Genomic DNA, 23,967 nt, shown 5'->3' with positions numbered 1-23,967 from the left:
CACAAAGATAAAAAATATGTCATAATCATTCCATATTCCTATCTGTTATAATGTTTATCAAATATAATGTTTATCAAATATAATTGAACAGAAATATTTAAAACAATGGGTGAATCAAAGATGGCTGTAAACAGCCCAATTTCCTAAATAAGTAAACATTGGCCTGATTTCAATGGTACCAGACTTACTTTTTATTCCTCAAGAGACAGGGCTATTACCAAAGACTAGTGCGCATAATACATCTGATATCACCAATGCAGTTTAGGCAAATAGCCAGAGAGGAAGAACGTAGGTGATAAAAACGTCTGAAGAATTAACACTGTCATCACCAAACTCATGTTAAGACCTGGTGCTGGGCAGAAAGGTCAATCACCTGCTACACCTGTGTTTACTATGAAATTCGGTAACTGAGAAAGTCTCAAAAGCACCTAAAAGAGCAGGCACATTTCTCCCCACTAGACAAGGGAGAATTTCACTAAGATCTCAACATCTATCTCAATTTGCCTAGGACCACAATATTATTTACTAACTATGGCAAAAAGCTCCCTGAATATTCCTGTAAGGTGTGATTCCCTAAAATGTTTGCAATTAAAAAAACCTTTACAATTCTACCTCTGTTAATTCCTTATTAACAATAAGTCTGCACTCTGCTGATCAGGATACCCCTATGATAAGCTGTTCCTAAGGTATAAACATCAGATGTATGTAAATGCAAAAAACGGCATTATTGAGTTTACCTATAACCCCAATTAACTAGCTGAAACTAAGAGGGTCAGAAGAGAGGAAGAAAATGCTTATCCTCATTTGATTTTACTAAATTACCTGTTGTTCAGCAAAATGTTAGAACACTTAATATCTCGGTGCAGGAAATTCTTTTTGTGACAGTAATCCAATCCTTCCATTAGCTGTTTCATGAATGACTTGATATGGTCCTCAGAAAAGTGCACCAAACCAGATTCTAACAGTCCCATTAAGTCATGGTCCATATACTCAAATACAAGGTAAAAGGCACCTATGCAAGATGGAAGAAAAAAAATTAAAAACGAGAAAAATGAGTATTAAATGACAATGCCTCAAATTTTAATATAATTCTGGAGATGACCATAAGACTCTTTGGAACCACAGCTTAATTTTACAGATGAAGAAACTGAAACTCAGAGTAGTTGAATAACTTGCCCTTTCTAATAATAACAGAACTACTATTTGAATTAATCTTCTGACTCCTAGTCCAGTGCTCTTTGGACTATTTATGTCTTGAGGCGGACAACTGCGCTGATCAGGTTGTGTTATTGGTCTTTTATGATCTAAGTCAGTTGGCAAATTACAGACCTTGGGCCAAATCCAGTCTGCTTGTCTGTTGTAAATAAAGTTTTATTTGTAACACACAACCATGTGCATTTTTTACATATTGTCTGTGACTACTTCTGTAGAAGTTTTTACCTTAGTAAATAGGACTCACATTAATATGCCAGGGCAGTACGAGCTACTCAGTATAAATTATTAGTGAAATTTATAGTATTTTAAGAATTGAAAGAAAGGTGAATCATCCAATTAAACTCCCTAAACGTAGAAGTAGATAAAAGGGGAAGTACACTAAGAAAACTGTAAAAGATTTGAAATCCACATTATCATTCCATTTTCGACAGGGTGCGTGATAGACAAATATCGTAACATAAGAAATACTAGACCTAGTTAGACATTGAACTATCCAGTCTAAAAGTCTGTCTCATAGTAGCATAAAGGCAAGGATTCTTAATCTGGGTGGTAGGCTTCAAGGACTTTTCAAACTCTCTGAAACAGTATGCAACATTTCAAAGGTATTTCTTTGAAAAATGGATCCATGTTAAAAGAGGTCCATGACTCCAAAAAAGTTAAGAACCACTGCATTAAGGGAAGATCTTAGAGAGATGTAGCTACAATTTCATACAAATTAATAAGAAAAATACTAAAATTGCAAAGATAAGTAGACAAAGGACACAAAAAGACAACTCAAAAAAGAGCAAATAAAATTGATAAACATGGAAAAAAAACTCAGATGTAATACAAGAAATGCAATCCAAAATATCATACTTCACTTATCAATACGATAATTTTTAAAAAATATATACTGAATGCTAGGGAGGATAAAGTGAAATGGGCACTCACTGGTGGGACATAAATTATTACTCTCTTAAAAGCAATCTAACATTAAATATGAAAACCCCTTTGACAAAATAATTCTACTTCTAAGAAACTATATTAAGAAATAAATCTATAATAAATGCAAAGATTAATGCCCAAAGATGCTTAATGCGGTGCTATTATATATATATTTTTTTTAACTGGCAACTAACTGCTCAACAGGGACTGGTGAAGCAAATTTGGATTCATCTACTTTTATGTACAGTCATTAAAACATGTTAAAGACATGGGGAATTGCTTATGACAAGTTATAAACACTAAATATAATTTGATCTTAGTTATGTTGAAATAAATATATATAATAAGTACTAGAAAGAAATATGCCAAAATGCTAATGCTATAGTGGGTTTCTATGGACGGTGGTATACTAGGATAGAGAGAAAGAGAAGTGATTGCCATTTTCTTTTTCTTATTCTTTTACATTGTCAGTTTTTCCACAATGGACACACAGAACATCTATCCATCCATTCATTATTTATTTAAAAAAATAGGTTAAATTCTTTTTAAAAAGAATTTAAACAGTACATGACAAATTATTTAAGCAGTATGGAATGGCATGGATGAAGTCTCTCCAAAAGCAATCAACATTTTCTTATGCTTGCTTACAGAAACTAGCTACACATTGCATTATGTTTATAATCAGAAAAAGTTAAGACACACCCAGAAATAAGCCTAGTATTTAGTTCTATGCAGATCTAACTTTCATAAATTTATCTGAATACCTTTACATAAGCAGAATTTCTTTTTTTTTTTTTTGCTTTAAAACTACTTTACCAAACTCAAGAGATGTTACTCCTCTACTGCTAATATCTTTGGGGCTCTGTAAATAAGTCCAGCTTAACTTTATCAGTTACCCTCCTAATTTTATGTACTTCAATCGTATTCTCTCTTTCTGTAAAATTTATTTTTAACTATAGTTGACATACAATATTATATTAGTTTTAGGTGTACAACATAGTAGTTCAACTTTTATATACGAAGTGATCACCACAGTAAGTTTAGTAACCATCTATCACTGTACAGAGTTATTATGATATCATTGACTATATACCCCATGTTGTACATTACATTCCCCTGACTTATTGTAAAACTGGAAGTTTGTATATTCTTTTTTTTTTTTTAAAGATTTTTTTTTTTAATTGGGGAAGGGGAACAGGACTTTATTGGGGAACAGTGTGTACTTCCAGGACTTTTTTCCAAGTCAAGTTGTTGTCCTTTCAATCTTAGTTGTGGAGGGTGCTATTCAGCTTTAAGTTGGTTCTTTCAGTCTTAGTTGTGGAGGGCGCAGCTCAGCTCCAGGTCCAGTTGCTGTTTCTAGTTGCAGGGGGCGCAGCCCACCATCCCTTGCGGGAGTCGAACCGGCAACTTTGTGGTTGAGAGGACGTGCTCCAACCAACTGAGGCCATTTGGGAGCTCAGCTGCAGCTCAGCTCAAGATGCCATGTTCAATCTTAGTTGCAGGGGGCGCTGCCCATCATCTCTTGCGCGAGTTGAGGAATTGAACTGGCAACCCTATGGTTGAGAGCCCACTGGCCCATGTGGGAATTGAACCGGCAGCCTTCGGAGTTAGGAGCATGGAGCTCTAACCGCCTGAGCCACCGGGCTGGCCCAAAGTTTGTATATTCTTAATACCCTTCTACCATTATATTCTCTTTTAACATCCTAGATTATATTCACAGGTGCCATCTCTTCACAGTTGCCCATGTCTAAACCTTTAGATTTGCTTCAATAAAAGTAGGTTAAATGTCATATGTAGACTACTTCAAACATAAGTATGGAAAAAATGAACAATTTTACCCTCCAAATAGAGACAAAAGTTACACACCCAGGAAAACAAACCACTATGTACCTGAAGAGGATTGTTTTAGAAATACCTGTTTTGAATTCTAAACTGTATAAATGCAAAACTATCTAAAAATATTGGATGCATATGAACAGTAATCAGAAGGGATGATGTAAAAATGAGAGTAAGAAACAAACTCACAAATACAGATTACTGATGGTTGCCAGATAAGAGAGAGGTGATGAGATAGGCAAAAAAAGGTGAAGAGGATTAAGAAGTATCAGCTGTCAATTATAAAATTAGTCACGGGATACAATATACAGCATGGGGAATTTGGCCAGTGATATCATAGTAACTATGTATGGTGACAGCTGGTTACTAGACTTATGATGGTGGTCACTTCATAAGGTATATGAATGTCTAAATCCCTGTTTTACACCTGAAACTAATATATTGTTTGAAACTATAATTAAAAAGAAATTTAAAAAATGAGAGTAACTGATAAATCTGGGTTTTAGTTTCCATTATTGTTATTGTAATTTGTAAAAAAAAAAAAAAAAAGACTTTAAAATGTTGGTTGGAAGAGGATCTTATAACTGTTTATGTACTGACCTTATTAGGTGTTATAGCAGACTCTAATTTTAATGATTAATAATGATTTTTAAAAGTATAAGAGTACACTGATGAAGAATGGACATTTATTTTATAAAATAAGCACTGCTCAACACAAGAGCAATCTACTAGTATCTTAATTCTGGTATAGATTCAAGAAGGAAGCTGGACTTTAGTACAAACTTTAGTAAAAAATTCAAACAGGCAGGGACACCCTGTTAGCTCATTTGGTTAAAGCACGGTGCTCTTAACAAGGTTGCCGGCTCAATCCCTACATGGGCCAATGTGAGCTGCGCCCTCCACAACTAGATTGAAATTACTACTTGACTTGGAGCTGATGGGTCCTGGAAAAACACACTTAAAATAAATAAAAGTTAAAAAAAAAATTCAAACAGGAAAACAAGCTAAGAAAGGAAAATAAGATATACCAGTCTACCCTGTAGCAACATAGTTCTTTGCTTGTACCTTTGTCCTTCTTGAAATCCAGTGCATCTTGTTTATCTGTGACAATTTCCTTCATGTTAACAACACTTTGGTGGATTAGCTGACGAAGGATTTTGATCTCACGAATGGCTGTGATTGGGAAGCCCTCTTTTTCATTGTCTAGTCTCACCTTCTTCAGGGCGACTAGCTCTCCTGTCACAATCAATTCAAAATGTTACATTATCAATTGGCATTTTTTGGCCACCATCATGAACCAGCCAATATATGTCCTTGCTGTGAAAGACAGGCTTAATGCCTACTTTAATGCTTTATGCCAGATACTTTTATATCTTAAAAAATAAATCCCTCAGTTCCCTTTCTTATCTTTAATTTTTTTTAAGATTTGAACTTTCAAATTCCACATTCAGTTAGGCCTAAAAATTTTGGTTATTAAAATATACTAATTCAACTACTTTATCTTCAAGGACTAACTCCTTACCAAATAAAGAGCAACTTACACATTTCATTTTTACTCTCTCTTAAATTCCAAGCAAGCTTATCATAAAACATTTATAATAAACAACAAAAAAGCGGAAGGTTTTTAAACAGTAATAATTATACTATTCTTTTGGAAAATTTTAGTCTACTTAGTAACTTTTGGGGACCAAATTAGAACTCAAAATTTACTTTTGCTAAATCCACTTAAAACATTAGTTCTGCTAACTTTTTAACCTTCTTATATCTAGTATTTGGTGGCAATATTTACCCGTGTCTTTGTCCTTGGCTTTATATACTTGACCATAGGTTCCCTCTCCAATAATCCCAATAATGTCAAACTTGTCCACACATCGTTTTCCCCAGTCACTTTCTGTTTGTCTTCTTTCTCCATAACGAGGACAACAAATTCTAAAAAAGGGAAAACAAAAATAAAAACAATTATTAAAAAAATTAAGTCTATTCAAAGAAGGAAACAATTATTTTATGATGTTATCTTTGCCTCCTGAATCTTTTATGAGTTTCTTTATTAAAAAGGCAGAAATTAAGTGATACGAAATAAACAGTTTAAACAGTCTCTTACAATGGCTAAAACACAGATTTTTTTACATCAGAAAGACTAAGACCAAATAATACATTTGGTGCTATTTTCCGACTTCTCTTGACTATTGGCTTTCTCAACTATAGAATGGAAAAATAATCCCTACATCATAAGGTTATTATGAAAATAAAATATAAAGTTTTGGCAATAATACATACTCAATAAATAGTAACTATTTTTATTAAGAGAGGAATGCTAACACAAGTAGATCAAACCCAGATTCTACTACATTTATGGCATGGCAATTTATGTGACTGGGGTGGGGCGAACAATCCACCTCTATTAATTTTTCATTAATATATACATAATTGACACACCCTGAATGAAAGGGTTTTTTGTTTTTTTTGTCTTCAATACACCAAATATATGAACTCAAAAGATACAATGGGATCAATGTTTGTGGTATATTTGGATTTGGGAAATTATTGCTTTTCTAAAAAACACAGATAGGTATCAGTGGGTGCTGATGAATGGGTGGCCTTGGTAGGTTTTTATCCATTCAAATAAAAAAAAGATATACATTAGGTCCAATGATCTTACTGGTGTGGGTTGTAAGAAAAAGTGTGAGATTTAGGCCCAAAGGTTCCTTACTGTAATAAAAGTTGTAATTAAGGGTAGGTCCCTCCAAAAACTCACTTTGGTCTTTTTTTATATGGTTGCTGAGGTGGTGTGATTGCCTTTGGTTCTGGAGAGTCTGGGGGAGATGGATCCCCACCAGGGAGCTCTGGAGGAAGAGGGAGGTCCGTGAGCAAGTGACGTGTCCTTTGTTCCTTCTCTTTCTTTACAGGTTTTGAAGGTAGAGTTTCTTTTGGACTAAGCAATAGAGAAAGAGAGAAGAAAAAGATCACAATTAAAGGATATGCAAATAAAACTTTAAAAAATCATGATGTCTGGCTATTAAAAGATTACAAAGATTTTACTTTTAAGGGAAAAAAAATCCTGCAATATATAGGGTAAGAAAATGGAGTTTATCAAAGTTAAACATAATCGGATTTTGCAAAAATAAATCTATACTAAGGAAACAATGAGAATTTTGGAATATTACTTATAAGTGTAACTTTAACAAACTCTTCCTTTAATATCCTTCCTAAGATTCTATTTGGATTTTTACTGAGATAAAAAAAATACATCTTAAATTCACAAAGTACTACTGCAACTCAAGGAGTCACCAAACCTACTCTATATTTTAACCAGCAGAGATTTAAATAAGGAATGAAAGCTCAACAATGTAACACTACTATATTACTGAAGATGTAGAGAGAATCTAGAAAAAGGAAGTAATATTTTAGCATTTTGTAAGAAAAACAACTAAGCTGAAAATCAAAATTAGTGAAAAATACACTGATTTATTCTGTTGGTTTAGAAGCAAAAGGCAACCACACCTGATCAACCAATATGGAGAAATAACCTTCAAACTAAAACTCTAAGGAGAAAGAGTCCAAGCAACCATTTCAGAATCATTAAAAGCAGCTGGTAGCAGGTCTCTCATGATAATCAAAACCTATAGCAGTCAGTGGGAAAAAAGAAAGGATAGCTTTTCTGGAATAGATTAGTCAGTTTTCAGATCCAATTTTTAAACTATCTGAATTTATTTATGAGTAACGGAGGGATTTTGTGCCATGCATGTCCTCAGAAAAGATAGTGTGGCATATGAATTCATGCCTACAAATAAAACCATGCTAGATAGTAAGCCTTTTGTATTCCATCACAGTATCAGAAGGTTGAAAAGCACCTGAGAATTTTAACCACAGTGGGAGCTTCCTCCACTTTTCTGACAAGTGGTTATAAAAAAAATTGTTTTTTTCTTTTTAAAGCAGATTGTGACTAGAGCACTACGTTTCCCTTCACAAAACTTGCTCTGAGTTACTTCTGAACAGCTTTACAACATCAAACAATACTTGGGAAAACAAGCCCTATGGATAGTTACTCCCATCAAGTTGGTTCAGTTTAACACACTAATTTCTGGAGGCCTGGTACATGCAGTTGGTAACGATAGGGGACGGAAGGCTTAAAAAGCAGAGCCTAGATGATGAAATATATTTTTTCATGAATACTTCCACAGAACCCTAAAGAACAAATCTATCCCTTGTAATGTATCTTTTTGAAGCATACTGCTGCCCTGTGTGTGAAACAATCTCAAAAGCTACCACTTTCCCACCAATTTTCATCATTATAATCCTTGTAAATTAAAACAGAATCCAAATTAGTTTGTACCATGTCTCGATGGAGTACAAAATGATCATTTGAAACTTTTGGTTAAATTATTGACACAGATGAACATACAACATTATAATTTGCACTATAATTTTTCTACTCTGGGAACACAGGCTATCGTTACCAGAAAACTCTTGAGTGCAGGATACAATATAGATTTTTTTTTAATTTCCTCAATTTTTAAGACATTCAGATGAAGAAAATTCCTCATTTCTCAACTACTAACATCAGAATATTCTTTATAAATTTCAATTCCTCATGATTCAAAAATACATTATTTCTTGATTTTGCTTCATTAGAATCAAAGTACCTGAATTCTCTCACCATCATTTCATGTAAGTTCAGTCTATGTTTTTTATATTTAGGTTTTGTTTTTTTCCAAGGTTCATTTTATGGATTCAAATATAATTTGCTACTGTGAAAGTGTACATTGCTTCTGAAAAACACACCGTATTATTAGCACGCTTATTTCCAGAAAGAGTGTTTAATAGGATACGTACATCCTACCAATTCAGGGCACACAAGTTGAATAGAGGTCAAATCCTATTTCAACAAATTCCAATGTACCAAAAATCTTGGAATAATGATGGCCCATAACATTGCAGTGCTTAATAACATTATGGTTGTTAGCCTTTAGTAGAGGGTACTCAGTAAAATATAGCTCTATACAGTGTGGAGGACATGTAGATGCTGAGAGGGTTTAACAGGGAAGCAGACACTGAAAATCTAAGTCATTACTTAAAGATGCAGTAACAGGAAGTGCTGATCTACCTTTATATCAGTACTTTCTGGTTCCCCATTTATACGTGTAGACAATTCACGGATGGTGAGTAGGTTACATAATGTTCATGTATAGTAATTTTTTTTAAAAACTGCCAAGCTCCAGAACTGTCCAAATTTTAATATCTAGATAGTCTCTTGAAATTTATTATGATGGGATTTAACCTGTAGGTACAATGTAAACTAATAAGAAGTCTTTGTTGTTAAAAAATAAAGTATATGAATTTACATATGAATTATTTAAAATGAAAATTTAAATATTATGAAGAAATTATATTCTTCATAATATTATGAAGAAATTATATTCTTCATAATATAATTATGAAGAAAATTATATTTCTTCATAATATAAAAAATTCAACAGCATAATTTAAAAAATTCAACAGCATACTTTACATATGATCATTTATCCTCTTCCCCTTAAAGCAAGTTGTTTAAAAAGTGATTTATTTTTACAAACTTCAATTAAAAATTTGAGTTCAATACATTAAAAATGGGATCCAGGCATTCTATTAGCAAAATCATAAATCAAATTTGAATGCTTACATAGATCCTTTCCTTTCTATAAGAGCTCAATACTTTAAATAAACAGCCTTTAAGAATAGGGTAGACAGAAACACACACACACGCACACACACACACACAGAATAGTGTAGATTCTACAGAAGTCTGATAAACTCCAAATGAACCAGGCTATCAAAGAGAGAGATTTTAAAAACCCTGTGCAGTTGGTTAACTGAAATTTTAAAGAAGAGTATAAAGGTGACCTCTAAAAGTAGATCTCATGAACAGCTATGTTCATGAAGAACGTACTATATTGAGGTGGATGTTTGGCAGCCTTTGCTCCTTGAAACCAAAAATTATAGACCATGAATCATAAAGGCTTTTGCAATACCATTAGTTAAATTCACTCCTGCATTTTCTACCTGGGTTAATACACTCCTGCTCAAGCTATACATTTGAAAGAAAAGTTTCGTTCTTTTCCCAAAAGGATTTTAACTAAAAGAAGACAAATCCTCTAATACAAGCTTTACATTATCCATGTGCCAACTGATTTCTTAACTATTATACACGCCCATTATCATTTCACACAAACCCTGACTTTGGCTCCTTTAGCAGTTTTACTTACTCATTCAAATAACCAATATTTACTGATTTCATTCTAAGTTCTACGTTTAAAACACAGCAGACAATAAAAAGGATGGATAAATCACATCCTCAATATTTAAGCTGTTTCAATTTCATGAGAAGATAGAGAGGAATGTGAGTTCCATATGCAACTTTTAGGTTTCTTCCTGAAGTTTTCTTACGTGACAATTATTTTTCACGTGAAAGATAGGTGCAGCTGGTAAATGGACAGAGTGGCACCAAAAAAAGTACTGTGTGTGTGTGTGTGTACACTGTTTCCCCCAAAATAAGACCTAACCAAAAAATAAGCCCTAGCATGATTTTTCAGGATGACAGTCCCTGAACATAAGCCCTAAAGCGTCTTTGGAGCAAAAATGAATATAAAACTCGGTCTTACTTTCGGGGAAACACGGTACATGTGACAAAAAAAAAAAAAATTATGAATTTAAAATGAATATATAGTGAAAAAATAAAATCAATAGTGGAAATCTTCATTTCCATTTTTCTACCTTTAATAATTTACTTATAAGTATTACATGTGTAAAACAGCTGATGATAATCATACATTTAAAAACAATCACATTGGAATATAAAATAAAATATACTTTCAGAACAGAATTGATATATAACAAAAATAGTTTTGCTCACTTCATTCTCTCTCATACGCATTCTTAAAGATAACCACACGTACTCAAATAAGCACTGAAAGGTCTTACTTTACCCTTCACCCCCAATCTGAAAGATAGAAATCCGATCTATCAAAATCATTCCACCTCTGAAAATCTGCACTCTACACCGACACATGGTAAGTCGGTAGGTTCAATAGTTATTTGGTTAGCTAAGTAAACATTTTAAAATGAAGATTCTTAGCCACACTATTGTTCCAGCCACTATATAAAGTAATATTTAAATGAGGTTCTTGTGGGTGGATAATGCCCTAGGGTCCTTTTGGATAATGCTCAACTATTTCCTTTTCCAATAAAAACTATAAAATCTCCTCCTTTTCACTATATATTCCTTTTAAATTCAAAATGTTTTTTTGTTTTTGTTACATGTACTGCGTTTCCCCGAAAGTATGAAAACACACGGCTTGTATCTATAAGTACACTGTGTACCTCAAATAAATTTTTCTACATAAATTTCAGGTTCTGTTCTATTCCTTTGTAGTTTTCAGTATGTGGCAGAATTCATAAATACCTATGTATTAATATTAGAAAAAGCATGTAGAATTTTCCTTTAAAATCAGATTTACCATTATAAATAGTAATGAAGCCATTCTTTTAAATAGTCTTCCCCGCGACCCCCCACTTATTGCACTTGAACCTTTTTAAAAGGCACAGGGGGTAGTCTAGAAAAATACAGACCTAAAGGGCTGAAGTGTGTCACTGTTTGAATTACCTGTTACTTGGAAAGTAATGGAGGGCTGGGAATTGGTCTAGGATGCAAGATCAGTGGTACTTATTTTTGTGCTTACAACGAAAATTCATTGCAATAAATGAAATTTATATCCTAGAGAACAAGAAGGCAGGACCTCAATAGAAAAAACAGTAACAAATGCGGTCATGGTGTATATCACTGATAAATCATGTTTATTTGGTGGTACTTGCCTAGATAGTCCTGTCAAGAAATTAAATAAATGTTTCCTAATGCCTTCCATAAAATCAGATTCATGCTTCACAATCATTTCAGTTCTCAATACTCAGGGGACTCATTACAATTAGAACTTTTCCCATCACCCCACTGTGAATTTACATTCCAATTAGCAAAGATTCTATATGTTGTTCTTTTGCTTCTTACAGTATAATTTTTTTTTTTTTACAGCATTTTTGGAAATAAACCTGGTTTATTTTTCTCCTGGATAAGGAGAAAAAACAAACAGCTATAAAAGACATTTTGGGGACCACTGAGGATATTCAATAGTATCATTATTGATATTATGTTATTGATATTACATTATTAAATCAATGGTTAAGTTTTTTAGGGTGATGATGGTATTATGACTATATAGTAAATGTCTTAATGTTAGGAGAGACATGCAGAAGCATTCAGAAGTGAAGTGCCAAATATCTAGTTATAGCAAATGTGGCAAAAAGTTAACAATTTTTAGATGAAGAGTATCTAGGTGAAGATACTCTTCACAATTTCTAGGTGAAGACAATCTAGGTGAAGAGTATAAGGGTATTAAATGTATCATTTTTTAAATTATTCTACAGCTTTTAAAATTTTCAACATAAAAATTCAGGGAGAAAAACCCTATTCTTTTAATCAAAATTAGACATCAATAAACTTATGAGAAAAACGGTCACTAGACTTTCCCTCTTCCTAAGTAATAGTGTCATAAACATGGACTCTTCCACTGTAAATCAAACATCAAAGGCATTTCCTATTCATAAAAATATTCTAAATAGCCATGCATTAGAGCAGTTTTGACAAAATTTGAAAACAAAAACTGCATTACACTTAGATCAAGAGAGTTAAGTTTTCTCAGTTAATTATGGGACTTACCTATCCATGTCATCGTCTCCAAGTAGTAAGGGTGGGAGGGGCAGAGGAGGCAATGTTGACGTTTTTAGGTGTGGAATAGCAGCTGTTACAGATACTTGAGTCTTCACAGAAACCTGTACAGGGGGCTGAGAATTTGCCTGAGAGAACAGAGTAGATGTCCTTGGGTGAGTAGAAGAGGGCAAAGTTGAAGTACTAGAAGCAGGAACCTGACTAAATGCTGGTTGGGGAGGAGGCAGAGGTGGTTGCTGTGGAACAGCTGGTAGTGGAGGCAAAGGTGGCAAAGGGGGCGTCTGAGGTGGAGGGGTAGTAGTTGGTAAAGGAGGTGGAGAAGTAACTGTGGGGAGAGGTGGAGGGGTCTCCTTTTCTGATGTCTCTGTCTCTTTTGGAGTAACAATCTCCTCCTTCAATGCTATAGGTTTAGAGTCTCTTGTTCCCTGTGCTTTCAAATCTTTAAGAACAGGATGCTTCTCAGAGTTCTCATCCAACTTTACTTTCCCTGTATCTAAAGAATTTTTGGCCTCTGTGTTTAGATGTGTTACATTCACCAGTTCAGTATCTGGGGCAGATTTTTCCAATTTTACACTTCTGGGTAACTTTTTAGACTCCAAACCTGAATCTTTAGCCTCTACTGAACTGTTCTCTTTTTTAGGCAAAAATATAGGTGAACCCTTGGATTCCTTTCCATCCATTTTTGCTGCAGCAGCTGCCGCTGCTCTTTCCTTCTTTTTCCTACTGAGTTCAGCTCCCAAGCTGGAGTTCAATGGAAGCCTGACAGGTGAGATACTGGAATGTCGACTGCGTGACCCGGACCTCTTCTTTTTACTATGAGAAGATGAGTGTCTTGAATATGCAGGACTTCTACTTCTAGACTTCATGGATTTCCTAATGGAAAAATAAAAAGGCAGTTTAAAATGGATAGGCTATAGCAATATACAGGAAAATAGATCAGCTAAAGTATAACTTAAAAAACCCATTTTGAGTAATTTAGTAATCTTAAAAATAGATTAGGTATCTAATAATAGCAATAACAATAAATCAATACTGATTCATTAATTGTAACAAATGTACCATACATACTAATGTAAGATGTTAATAATAGGGAAACTGGGTGCCAGGACATGTAAGAACTCGTTGTACCATACTATCTTCACAATTTTTCTGTAAATCTAAAACTATTCTTAAAAATAAAGTTTATTTAAAAAATAGATTAGAACTAAATCCTGCATAACAACATATTTCAATCATATAATACTAAAAATTATTCAACTGAAGGAAGATAGATCGCTATTTTTCCCCATGTTGGAAAATACCCATACTCACAATGTTTACTTTTAGAATTTCGGTTTAAATCTCTGATAAACTGAAAACATGATAAAAGAAAATCAGACTTTATAATAAAGTTGGGTTATACCAATCAGGAAACTAAAAGTAACTAGCATGCTTAATCAAAATCTAAATTTTTAAACTAGATTCCTATTTACTTGACAGATCCCAGGAAAAGATTTTGTTCCTTGTATCCTCAGTTTATAATTAAGTTGTGCCTATAATACACAAACCCCCAAGATACAACAGTTAGGACTTACAAAATAGATGAACTAGAGAAACGATCTTACCAAAATAATTTATTACAAATTCTCAAAACTATAATGGCTTCTGGTAGTTTCAAATATAAAATGATTTCCAATCAACTTTTTAGGAATTTGTAAAGCCAGGTATTACCGAATGTTCAATTTATTTTCTTCATTAAGGAAGGATTGGGAAATAAAATCTTAGAATCTATGTCGCAGATTATTCTATATTGAAACCCAACTCTCATTAATTCTTTTTGCTTTTTAATGAAACCTGATGTGCTTAGGCTTTAAGGTGAGGGGGGAAAAATTAGCACTAAAAATGTGATTGGACAAAACATAATTTGCCCAGTAGTCTACAAAAAATTGCTTCCATTCCAGATCTCTAATATTTCCTTTTATAGTTAATCATCTGTGAGGCAGACATCAATCAAAAGGTTTCAAAACAAATAGCATATATGTGTAGGGGAAACAGCCATGGTTTTCTTATACCTATACTGCTTTTTGGAAGTTTTCTCTGAAAAGTTAGTTAAAATATAGTCATTATTGGAATCAAAGTACTCAAAACAATAATAACACATACTATATATAAACGTGAGAATAAAAACTATTGAAAGTAGCTAGATGGATTTACCAAAAATACCCACTTACCCTTAAGAAAACTAACACTTCTCTTGTAGATACCTGGCTGAAACAAGAGGTTTTCTCTGATTGAATTATAGCTAGGATAAAACTAACATCACTAGCCCAGGAAAAACTTCTAAAATCCCAAACACTACTAAGTAATGTTAGAGACCACACTCTACAAACCATTGTTTCTTTAATCTTTCAGCACGACTAACTCTACCTAAGGAACTCTGTTAAAAACGCTTCAACTTCTGAACAGAAGCCTACTGTTAATAGGACATTTGGATGGTCATATACTCATGACATTTTTATGATACAAATGCTGTGAGGTCCAGATCCACTCAAGGGAAAAAAAGGTGTGTGTGTGTGTGTGGTGGGGGACAACAAATAGGTAAATGCAGGCAACAATAAAAAATTTGTCTTCGAAAACAAATGTATTTTCCCCCTGAATTAAGTTAGGTTCCACCCATTTGAAATGAAATTACTACTATAAATCATTACTAATTTGGTAAATGTGAAGACCTTGTATTTCTGCCAAAGCATTTTCAGTCTATTAAAAAGATGTTGCTTGGTTAATTTTGTCTGTCTCCCAAGGAAAAAACACAGAGAATACCATAGAAGGGATCTGTATGTTCTTCTACTCTAAGAAATTTTTGTATTTGCTGTTTGAAATTCCAACAAATGAGGAAAAATATGTAATACACACATACAAACATATGGTGCTCTCTATAAAGCAACTAAAAGTGTGCATGTGACTCCAGGATTATATGATGTAGTCTGTATATTTGTGTCCTATACTATCATAGAGTGTCTCCAATACTTTTTTGGTTTATTTTTTTTACCATTTCTGCACTAGTTCCAATTAAGTGAGTAGAGGAAGAGAGAACTTGAGATATGAATCCAAAAGGAATCACTACAAAGCTGCAGTTCTTACTGAAACTCATTTTAGTGTTTTGGCCTCAATGCACTTCTGTATTCCCAAACCCCACAATAAAAATTCTCAGAACAGCCTTAAGCTACTCCCTCAAGAAAACAAATATTCTGAGAACATTTCTTAGGGTTCCTTAAAAATCTCTTAACTAATGGTACACATGCTGAAGTGTTTATAGTAAAATATACTGATGTCAGTAACTTACTTTGAGAGGAATCAAAACAAAAGATGGATTGATGGAGAGATGGATAAACAAAATATATGACCGTGTATTATAGAATGTATGTACATGTATGCGTCCTCACTACAATTCTTTCAACTGTTCTGTGTTTGAAAAATCGTAAGAAAATGGAGGGGAAAAGACTAAGGAACTTCAGACCCTGACAGCTAGGAACTCTGCAGTTTGATCAAGTCAAACTACTTTATGAATAATTACAACTTTAAGTCAGCAAAAATTACTCACACTGACATATAAAAGATATGCATGGATATTTTTCAAATCAGAATAATCTCTCTACTAATATTCAACATTTTCCTTACTCATAGATAGAATTTACTGACTGGCTCCAGGTACCAGGCACTGTGCTATGCACTTCGTATTACTAATTTAATCCTCACAACTCTAGAAGTACTTATAATTCCCAGTTTACACACACAAAAACTCAGGCATGAAGACATTAAAGTATAGGATTCCACTCAGGTACAACTCCAAAGCCCATGTTCTGCTTTTGTGGACAAGGGTGAGTCCACAAAGAGGGAGGTACAGCTCATCATCTAGGAACAAGAACAGTTTTCTGTAGATAATTCACTCCAACACTTAAACTTCAAACTAACATGCCTTTCTTGCAAAAACAAGACAGTAAAGGCACTATACCATTTTTTTTTAGAGAAAGATTTTGAAAATTGCCAGTGGTCACAGGGTAGGTCAATTTCTGCCAGGCTCCACCATCAAAAGGAAAAAGGACAAATCAGCTGAATTTCCACTAGAAATATCAGTGAAAAGACAGGAGTCTTTTGTTAAGTCATCAAAACATCAATTAGGAAATAAACTTAACAGGTTTGTAGACTCAGTGGAGAGCACAAATTGGTAATGACCAAGGCAAATAGCCTCAAGATAATACAAATAAAAATTTGCAATTTTTTTATATCTTCAATCAGGTCCAATGAGGTCTAAAGCACTTATAACAATGTGATTTAAAAATATTTACGATAAAGCAACAGAAATAGGTAAACTCTGGAAACCAGTATCAACTCTATGCATTCAATACCCAGAAGCCTATGATTTTTCTCACCCAGGAGCTTACAGCTAAAGATCTCTAAGTACCTACCTTATGAGTTTTAAGCATGTTAACTCTCCACTTTTCAAATTCTGGGTTGAGGAGACCAGAGTCACTTAACTTGAATGACTAGGGGACTTAAACAAAACATGACTAATTGCCAATTCCTCATAACCCACCCTAAGAAAGGACTGTTACACAAATAGCTCACCTGGGGAGTGGACTCCGACTCAGAGACCGTTTGCTTGTGAAAGGACTGCTGGACCGCCTTCGACCATAGGGACTAGGTGATCTCCCACTGTAAGAGCCACTCCTTTCATAGCTGGACGACCGTCTCCGGCTATAGGGACTCACAGACCTCTGTCGTCTACTGTAGGGACTGGGTGACCGGGTACTGGACTGGTAGGCAGCAGGTTCCTTATAAGGTGGGCTAATTGACTGCCTTCTTGAGGTACTTCCAGGACTTTTCTTGTAGGAGTCGTAATTGCTGGAGGTATGAGACCTTGGGGGACTAAGGTCATAATCTTGGCCATAAGAAGCTCCTGAGGGGCTATCATCTTGCTTGGGGCTGTCAGACCATTTCCTGTGGGGGCTCCTGGATCTCCGTTTTGGGCTGTCCACCGTTTTGTAACTTTTGGGTGTTTCCCTTTTCCGATGACTTTTACTCCGGTCTTTGTGCCCAGACTTCAACTCACGTTCTTTCCGGGCTTTCTCCTTGTGGAGTTTGGATGACCTGGATTCCTTGTTGCTACTGCTTTTGGAGATCTGTGCCTTCCCATAATCATCGTTCTCCTCATTTGAACGCTTTGAACTTCCTGATATCCGGTCCTTCATCGATCCTGACTTGCTAGAAACTTCCTGGTTTTTTTCTTTTTCTGTCTGTTTGGTTTTTAGTAAGTCCCGGGAACGTCTGTGCTGGTGGTGACGATGTTTGTGCAGGCGGTCACTCCGATCAGTTCCTCGACGCTCATCATTCTCCCTCCTGTCCAGTTTGAAGGCCATGTCGTCCGAGAAGGTATCTGAATCAGAGCTGATGTCATCGTACTCCACCAAAGGTTTGATAACTGTACCCACAGGTGCTGCTTCGGAGGTCACCAATCCCATGTCTTTGGAGTGCTTGGACTTGTGCCGCTTGTGCTTCGACACCAAGCGATGACGCTCTCTGCTGTTGGAGCTGCCACCTCCCGACGACGGCTGCAAAGTTCCAGAAGCTCCTCCACTCCCGTCCTTCTTGCCCCCATGTCTCTCTGGATTGGGCATTCCCTTTCCCCTGGCCTCAAAAAGGGGAAAAAGTTCCCCAGCACTCCAAAAAGTAACCCCCACCCTCCCCCCCAACCCCAACCCCACGCCTACCAAAGCGCCCCTAGAAGGGGGTGGGGAGGGAAGGGACGGTAGCACAGGCTCCTCCTCCCTCCCGACTTCTCAGCACCCTCCTACATGAGGTAGGGGGTGAAGAAGCCAGGGAAGAAATGAGAGTTCCTCAGCAGTGGAGTTGCGAGACAACGGGCAGCTGCTCGAGTCTGTTTGCCCTCCTCCCCCCGCCGAGCCAGTCCTCAAGCCCGGAGGCCGGGAAGGTCGAGGAAGTAGGAAGCCGACGGCCCGGGGCTGTGGGGCCGACTCCGGCTCTGGGGCCCTGTAAGGACTGTGCGGGCCCTACCCCTACCCGGTAGCCCGGCTCGGGGCGGCTTCCGGTCGCTGGGGTCCCGCGGTCCCACGCCCCCTTTGTCCCTCGCTTCTGAGGGAGCCCCTTTTCTTGCCTCCGCCTCACCTCAATACCTCACACACTCACTCGCTCCCTCACAGACTCCCAGTCACACACTAGGTTAAACCGAAACGGTACTTGAGGGAGGGGGGAGGGGACAATCCCAAAAACTCTCGCGAGAATCTACTAAGCTCGCGGTATTTCGTGCTTCCTTTCCACCTCTCCTTGCTTTATCAAACAACGCGAGAACAGGTCCCGAACACAAAACGCGATCCGTCATATTCTCGCGATATTCTCCTCACTCAATTTGATCAAAGCTTGATTGAAACGGAGCAAGGTTGTTTTTTTTAATTCAAAACTTTATTGATAATTCATTGAACCAATATTCTCAGGCTTTGGCGGAAACTAATTTTTGCATACTTTATAACTACCAGGATGAAAATATTGTCAACAGAACAAAGGGCGAATGTAAGGACATTTCAACCTAATTCCCTAAGTATTAACAATGCATATCATTTATATAGAGTACAATACGTGAATTATCTCTAATTCTTGTACGTACTACGGCCCAAACAGGATATCCTCATCCCTGTTTTACAGATAAGGAAACCCAGACTCAGGGAAGTTAAATAACTTACCCAGGGTAACAAAGCTAGTCCAGCAAGTGCCAAAGAAGAGATTCAAATTCCTGTCTGACACAAAAGCATAAGCTCTTAAGCTTGTGTGGCATTCTTTCCTGTCTGCTTAACAATCTAAGAACCTGAAAGTTCATCACCTCGGGATCACGTACGGCTCTTCTGGAATTATTTATCCTTTTATTGTCACACAGATTATAATTATGAATAAGAAAAACTATTCATAACCAAGAAAAAATAGTATCTTACACTGCCCCCCATTTTTTACTTTTCAGAACTCCTTCGCATACATTAACTCATCCCATCACAACAATCCTCTGAAATAGGGTTGTGTGAGGAAACTAAGGCACAGAGAAGTTAAGTGACTTGTCCAAGCTTCATTCTTTTCTTCAACACATTTATATGTGATATTTTAAGGCTCTTCTCTGTGTAGTATTACCCACCCAGGGCACTCAAATAGGATAATGATAATACATTCATACCACAAGATACAAGGTAATAAATGTCATAGGAATGATACAGAGCACTGAGGAGGTTCAAAATGAGGTTGGGAGTGTTAAGAGAAAGCTTTATAAAAGGGCATTTCAGTTGGGCCAGGAAGAGTAAATAGGATTTGTATATGCAAAGATGGGAAGATCAACCAGTAAATTAGGAGTCAGAAAACATTCTGAATGAAGGTAGAAGAATCCACTTTCAAAATCATTCCCTGAAAATGTTCCTGTTGCTTTGGTTACATGGGTACTGATAAAAAGTTTTTACTTGAACGTTTGGGTCCATAAATCTTGAATACAAATGAAAAAGACCAAGCTTTTCATATCAACTTTTTAATTATCTATGGAAATAGCAAAATTAATGCTATCAAGAAAAAAGAAAGAAAATAGAGGGTAGAATTAAATACTGAAACTCAGGTGTGGTATCTCCCCATCATTGCTGCAAGAGGGCCTGGATGTAAAGGTCCCCCCAAGTGTCTGACATGATGGCAGATGGCATGAGACTAAATAGGCCAATTAAATGTGACTGGCCCACCTTATTAAATATCGGTCTGAGTTCAGCAAAATTACTCTGATTTTTTTTCTAACTTTTAATTGAGATCAAGGTTTTGACCCAGATACACCCACATTCATAGTAAAATGGAAAAGTGGAAGGAATCATGGTCATGTGTCAAATAAAATCTTGAAAAAGAAAATTAATTATCCAAATTAAACAGCATTATTTATAGTTATAATGATTAATTATCTGTTGCCTATTGAGGCAGACTAGAGACCTCTAATGAATAAATTAAGCTTTTTCTGAATTTTTATAATCTCTTATATTTCTGCAGCACTTTTTAATTTTCTACAACACTCGTTTAAGTCTGTCAATAAATATCAGCTGAACAAGGAAACAACCTGGTGAAGTGGTCAGGATGGGTGTTATATGCATCTACTAAAGGATGAACCAGACTCAGAAGGAATTGGAGCTTCTTTACACCAAGACTAGTTAGTGTCAGGAACAGGGACAGCTCTCTTTCTTTAAACCTAGGCCAATACTCTATTGCGCTAAACTTTCTCTTTTTGGTGGATAAAATTCTGCTCTAATGTAATTATATCTCAATACAGCTGGAAAAAAAACTATTCTAGGAAATCTCAGATTCTGTTTAAATTTTAAAATACAACATCTACTCTAAACTACACTGATTGGCCCAACAACTGGTGAGAATAGTGCTTTTGTGTAAGTGTTGCTTCACTCTACAGAAAACTTTGAACTGAGAAATTCCAAAACTGCTTGATTTGCTTTATTTGCATGACCTCCCAGGGCAGGGAGTCAGGGCAACTACATGAACCTCAAGATGATCAGTCAGGTGATGATTACACTTTCCCTGTAAATTCCCACAGCAGGTCAGAAAGCTTCTCTTTAGGCTGTACACAAGAGAAAATATTTAAAGTTACAGTAACTTCTTATCCCCACACAGACCAATTTGTTAGTTTAGATTTTAGGTTTAAAGAGTTTAGTCTCCCTCAAAGCTTAGTCATTTAAAATGTACCCATTGTCTTCTTCTTGCCATGTAGGAAGATTGTTCCTATGTGCACCTTTTATGCTTTTTTTATTGAATGATATCTCTCTTTTACTTGAGTACAAATTTTACATGTCATTTCAGATGAGAAATTATAACTTCTATTCTGTGACCAAAATTTGGTCAAGTTTACTCTATTTTCAAGCTTTATAAGGTTTAAAATTTTCTAGCTACACTTAGTACAGACATTATTGTTTATCTGTACAGAGCGTTTCCATGAGGAAGTGTAGCTGTGTATCTAACGTTAATACTTTGGGCATAATAATAAATTAACAAAAAATTCTTTTGAGTACCCATGATTATGGTAACCAATCAGATTTTCAGAACTCTAAATCAAATGAGTCAAATAAGGGTTGGGGCTGCATTTTCATGTTTATATTACCAGTTCCTAATACACAAGTATTAGGACTCCATAGATGCTTGTTGAATGAAGAGCACATTGACAACAGAAAAGGAAACGGAATTTTAAATATGAATTATCTTTGAAAATTCTCACTTCGATAAATGTTCTCTGTACTTCATCAATTTTAAGGTTATTAGATTCACATTGTATAATAATTTTGGAACATACTTTTATACTGAAAAATATTTGTTGATTTTCTGAAATTCAAATTTAAGTGAGTGTTTTATTATTTTACCTGGCGTCCCTCTCTATTTATCCCAACAATATGTATTGAGTCTCTGACTTGTGTCAGGAGCTGGGTTTGGCAATGTCAGTAGACAGCAGTGAAAGAAACAGACCCAGTGCAAGCCTTCCTGGAGTTGACAGTCTAGGAGGGAAGACAGGCATTGAACAAATTACAGACTTAATTAATTTTGATGGTGAAAGTGTCATTAAAGAGATAATATAACAGGGGGCCTGATTAAGTCAGGGGTTAGAAAAGGCTTGCTTCTCTGCTCTAGAGGAAGAGACATTTAAATTGAAATCTGAATAAGAGGGCCTTAGTGAGATGAAGAGAGTGAGCAGAGGAAGCCCTCCTAGCAGTTAAGGAGAGGAGTGTAGGAATTTTCTGCACATAAAAGAAGGCCAGTATGGCTGGGGAATTGGCAAGGGGAGCAGAGCTGGGTCTAGCAAGGCTTTGCAGGCCCAGTAAAAGATTTGCCTAACCAAGCCTAGGTACAGTGCCAGATAATGGGGTCCCAAAAATGAGGGGAAATTCCTGCCCCAAGAAACTGTGTACTGACTCAAAGGAATGGGGTAAGAGGAATAGACAAGCAATACATCTGAATTCTACTTTCAAGGAGCATGGTTATATATAACTTTGTGGTGACAAACATGTTCCCAGACATTTCCAAAGATTTATTCTCAATAAATTTACGCTGCTGTGCCTGCTCACCTGGACTGTAGTTATCTGCTGGAATGGCATTAGGAGAATGTTTGCTTAGCATTTTTGAAATGTACCGTGTTTCCCCCAAAATAAGACGTAGCCAGACCATTGGACAATCAGCTCTAATGCGTCTTTTGGAGCAAAAATTAATATAAGACCCAGTCTTATTTTAATATAAGATCAGGTCTTTATAATATAATATGATATGATTTATGATATGATACATATAATACCAGGTCTTATATTAATTTTTGCTCCAAAAGACGCATTAGAGCTGTTTGTCTGGCTAGGTCTTATTTTCAGGGAAATAGGGTAGGTAAAGTCTGAGATGTGAGGGCCAGTAGAAATCCTTTCTTCATATCCTTGGCACAAACTAGGTAAAAATCCAACTTTTCACCGGTTATTTTCAAGGAGGTGTATGGAAAAAGAACTTAAAAAAAAAAAGTAACCTTAACTATATTAAAAACTTTTACCCAGCGTTAGCACTATTGTATTTTAGCCTGGTTCTTCAGTTCCAGTGGCCATGAACTTCTCGGCATTGCTCCAAATTTCTTTTTATGAGGACTTATTGATACAAGACGTATGATTACACATTGTTTGTGACTTGTGGCGCAGAGTACAAACTAAACTGCTTGTTTTCATTACGATTACAAAAAAGGACACAATCAATTATGAACACCTTTGGGACCCTAAGTATAATTAATAACATCTTATGCTATAAGGTTGAAAACAAGTTTACCTTAATCCAAAATCTCCCAGATCTTCAAAAATACTGTAATTGCTCAAAAAATACTTCTGAAATTAAAAAAAAAAAAAAAAAAGGAAATGGGAATTACGTGTACTGGACTGGGGTGGAACGTCGTGTTACAAGGGGCCAATATCTTTTCTATGGCATAATTATTCCATCTAGTATCTCAAGAAAGCGTATTATCTTTAATAAAATATCTCTAATACCAATATTCTTCGAAAACTTAGTCTTTCAGTACAGAGAGCAGGGGATTTTGATTTGCGAACTGCTTAAATGCCAAAATGAAATGCCGGTTTCCTAAGAGGAACCGATCACAACCAACGGGGAAGTACCATACCTACCGCAGTAAACCTAAAATAACCTAAAACCAAGAAAAA

General features: G+C 35.7%; 1 protein-coding gene across 15 annotated transcripts in view; it reads right to left on the bottom strand.

The window, feature by feature from the left end:
• The window catches only part of CDK12 (cyclin dependent kinase 12), a 74,623-nt gene extending 55,638 nt beyond the window's left edge, over positions 1-18,985 (bottom strand). For 13 of the 15 annotated variants that reach the window (XM_074320428.1, XM_074320421.1, XM_074320423.1 and 10 more), the window contains exons 1-6: positions 17,336-18,985; positions 12,722-13,603; positions 6,731-6,907; positions 5,765-5,904; positions 5,041-5,211; positions 823-1,012 (exon numbers count right to left, since the gene is read on the bottom strand). In XM_074320428.1, coding sequence (XP_074176529.1) covers positions 823-1,012; positions 5,041-5,211; positions 5,765-5,904; positions 6,731-6,907; positions 12,722-13,603; positions 17,336-18,384 — 2,609 coding nt within the window. In that variant the 5' untranslated portion in view covers positions 18,385-18,985. The remainder of the gene's footprint in view (positions 1-822; positions 1,013-5,040; positions 5,212-5,764; positions 5,905-6,730; positions 6,908-12,721; positions 13,604-17,335) is intronic. The other 2 variants (XM_074320432.1, XM_074320433.1) reach the window with 1 other exon arrangement.
• Between the last annotated feature and the right edge of the window lie 4,982 nt (positions 18,986-23,967).

This window comes from Rhinolophus sinicus, linkage group LG15 (assembly GCF_036562045.2).
Source record: "Rhinolophus sinicus isolate RSC01 linkage group LG15, ASM3656204v1, whole genome shotgun sequence".
NCBI lineage: Eukaryota > Metazoa > Chordata > Mammalia > Chiroptera > Rhinolophidae > Rhinolophus > Rhinolophus sinicus.
This window is presented reverse-complemented; position numbering and strand designations above follow the sequence as displayed.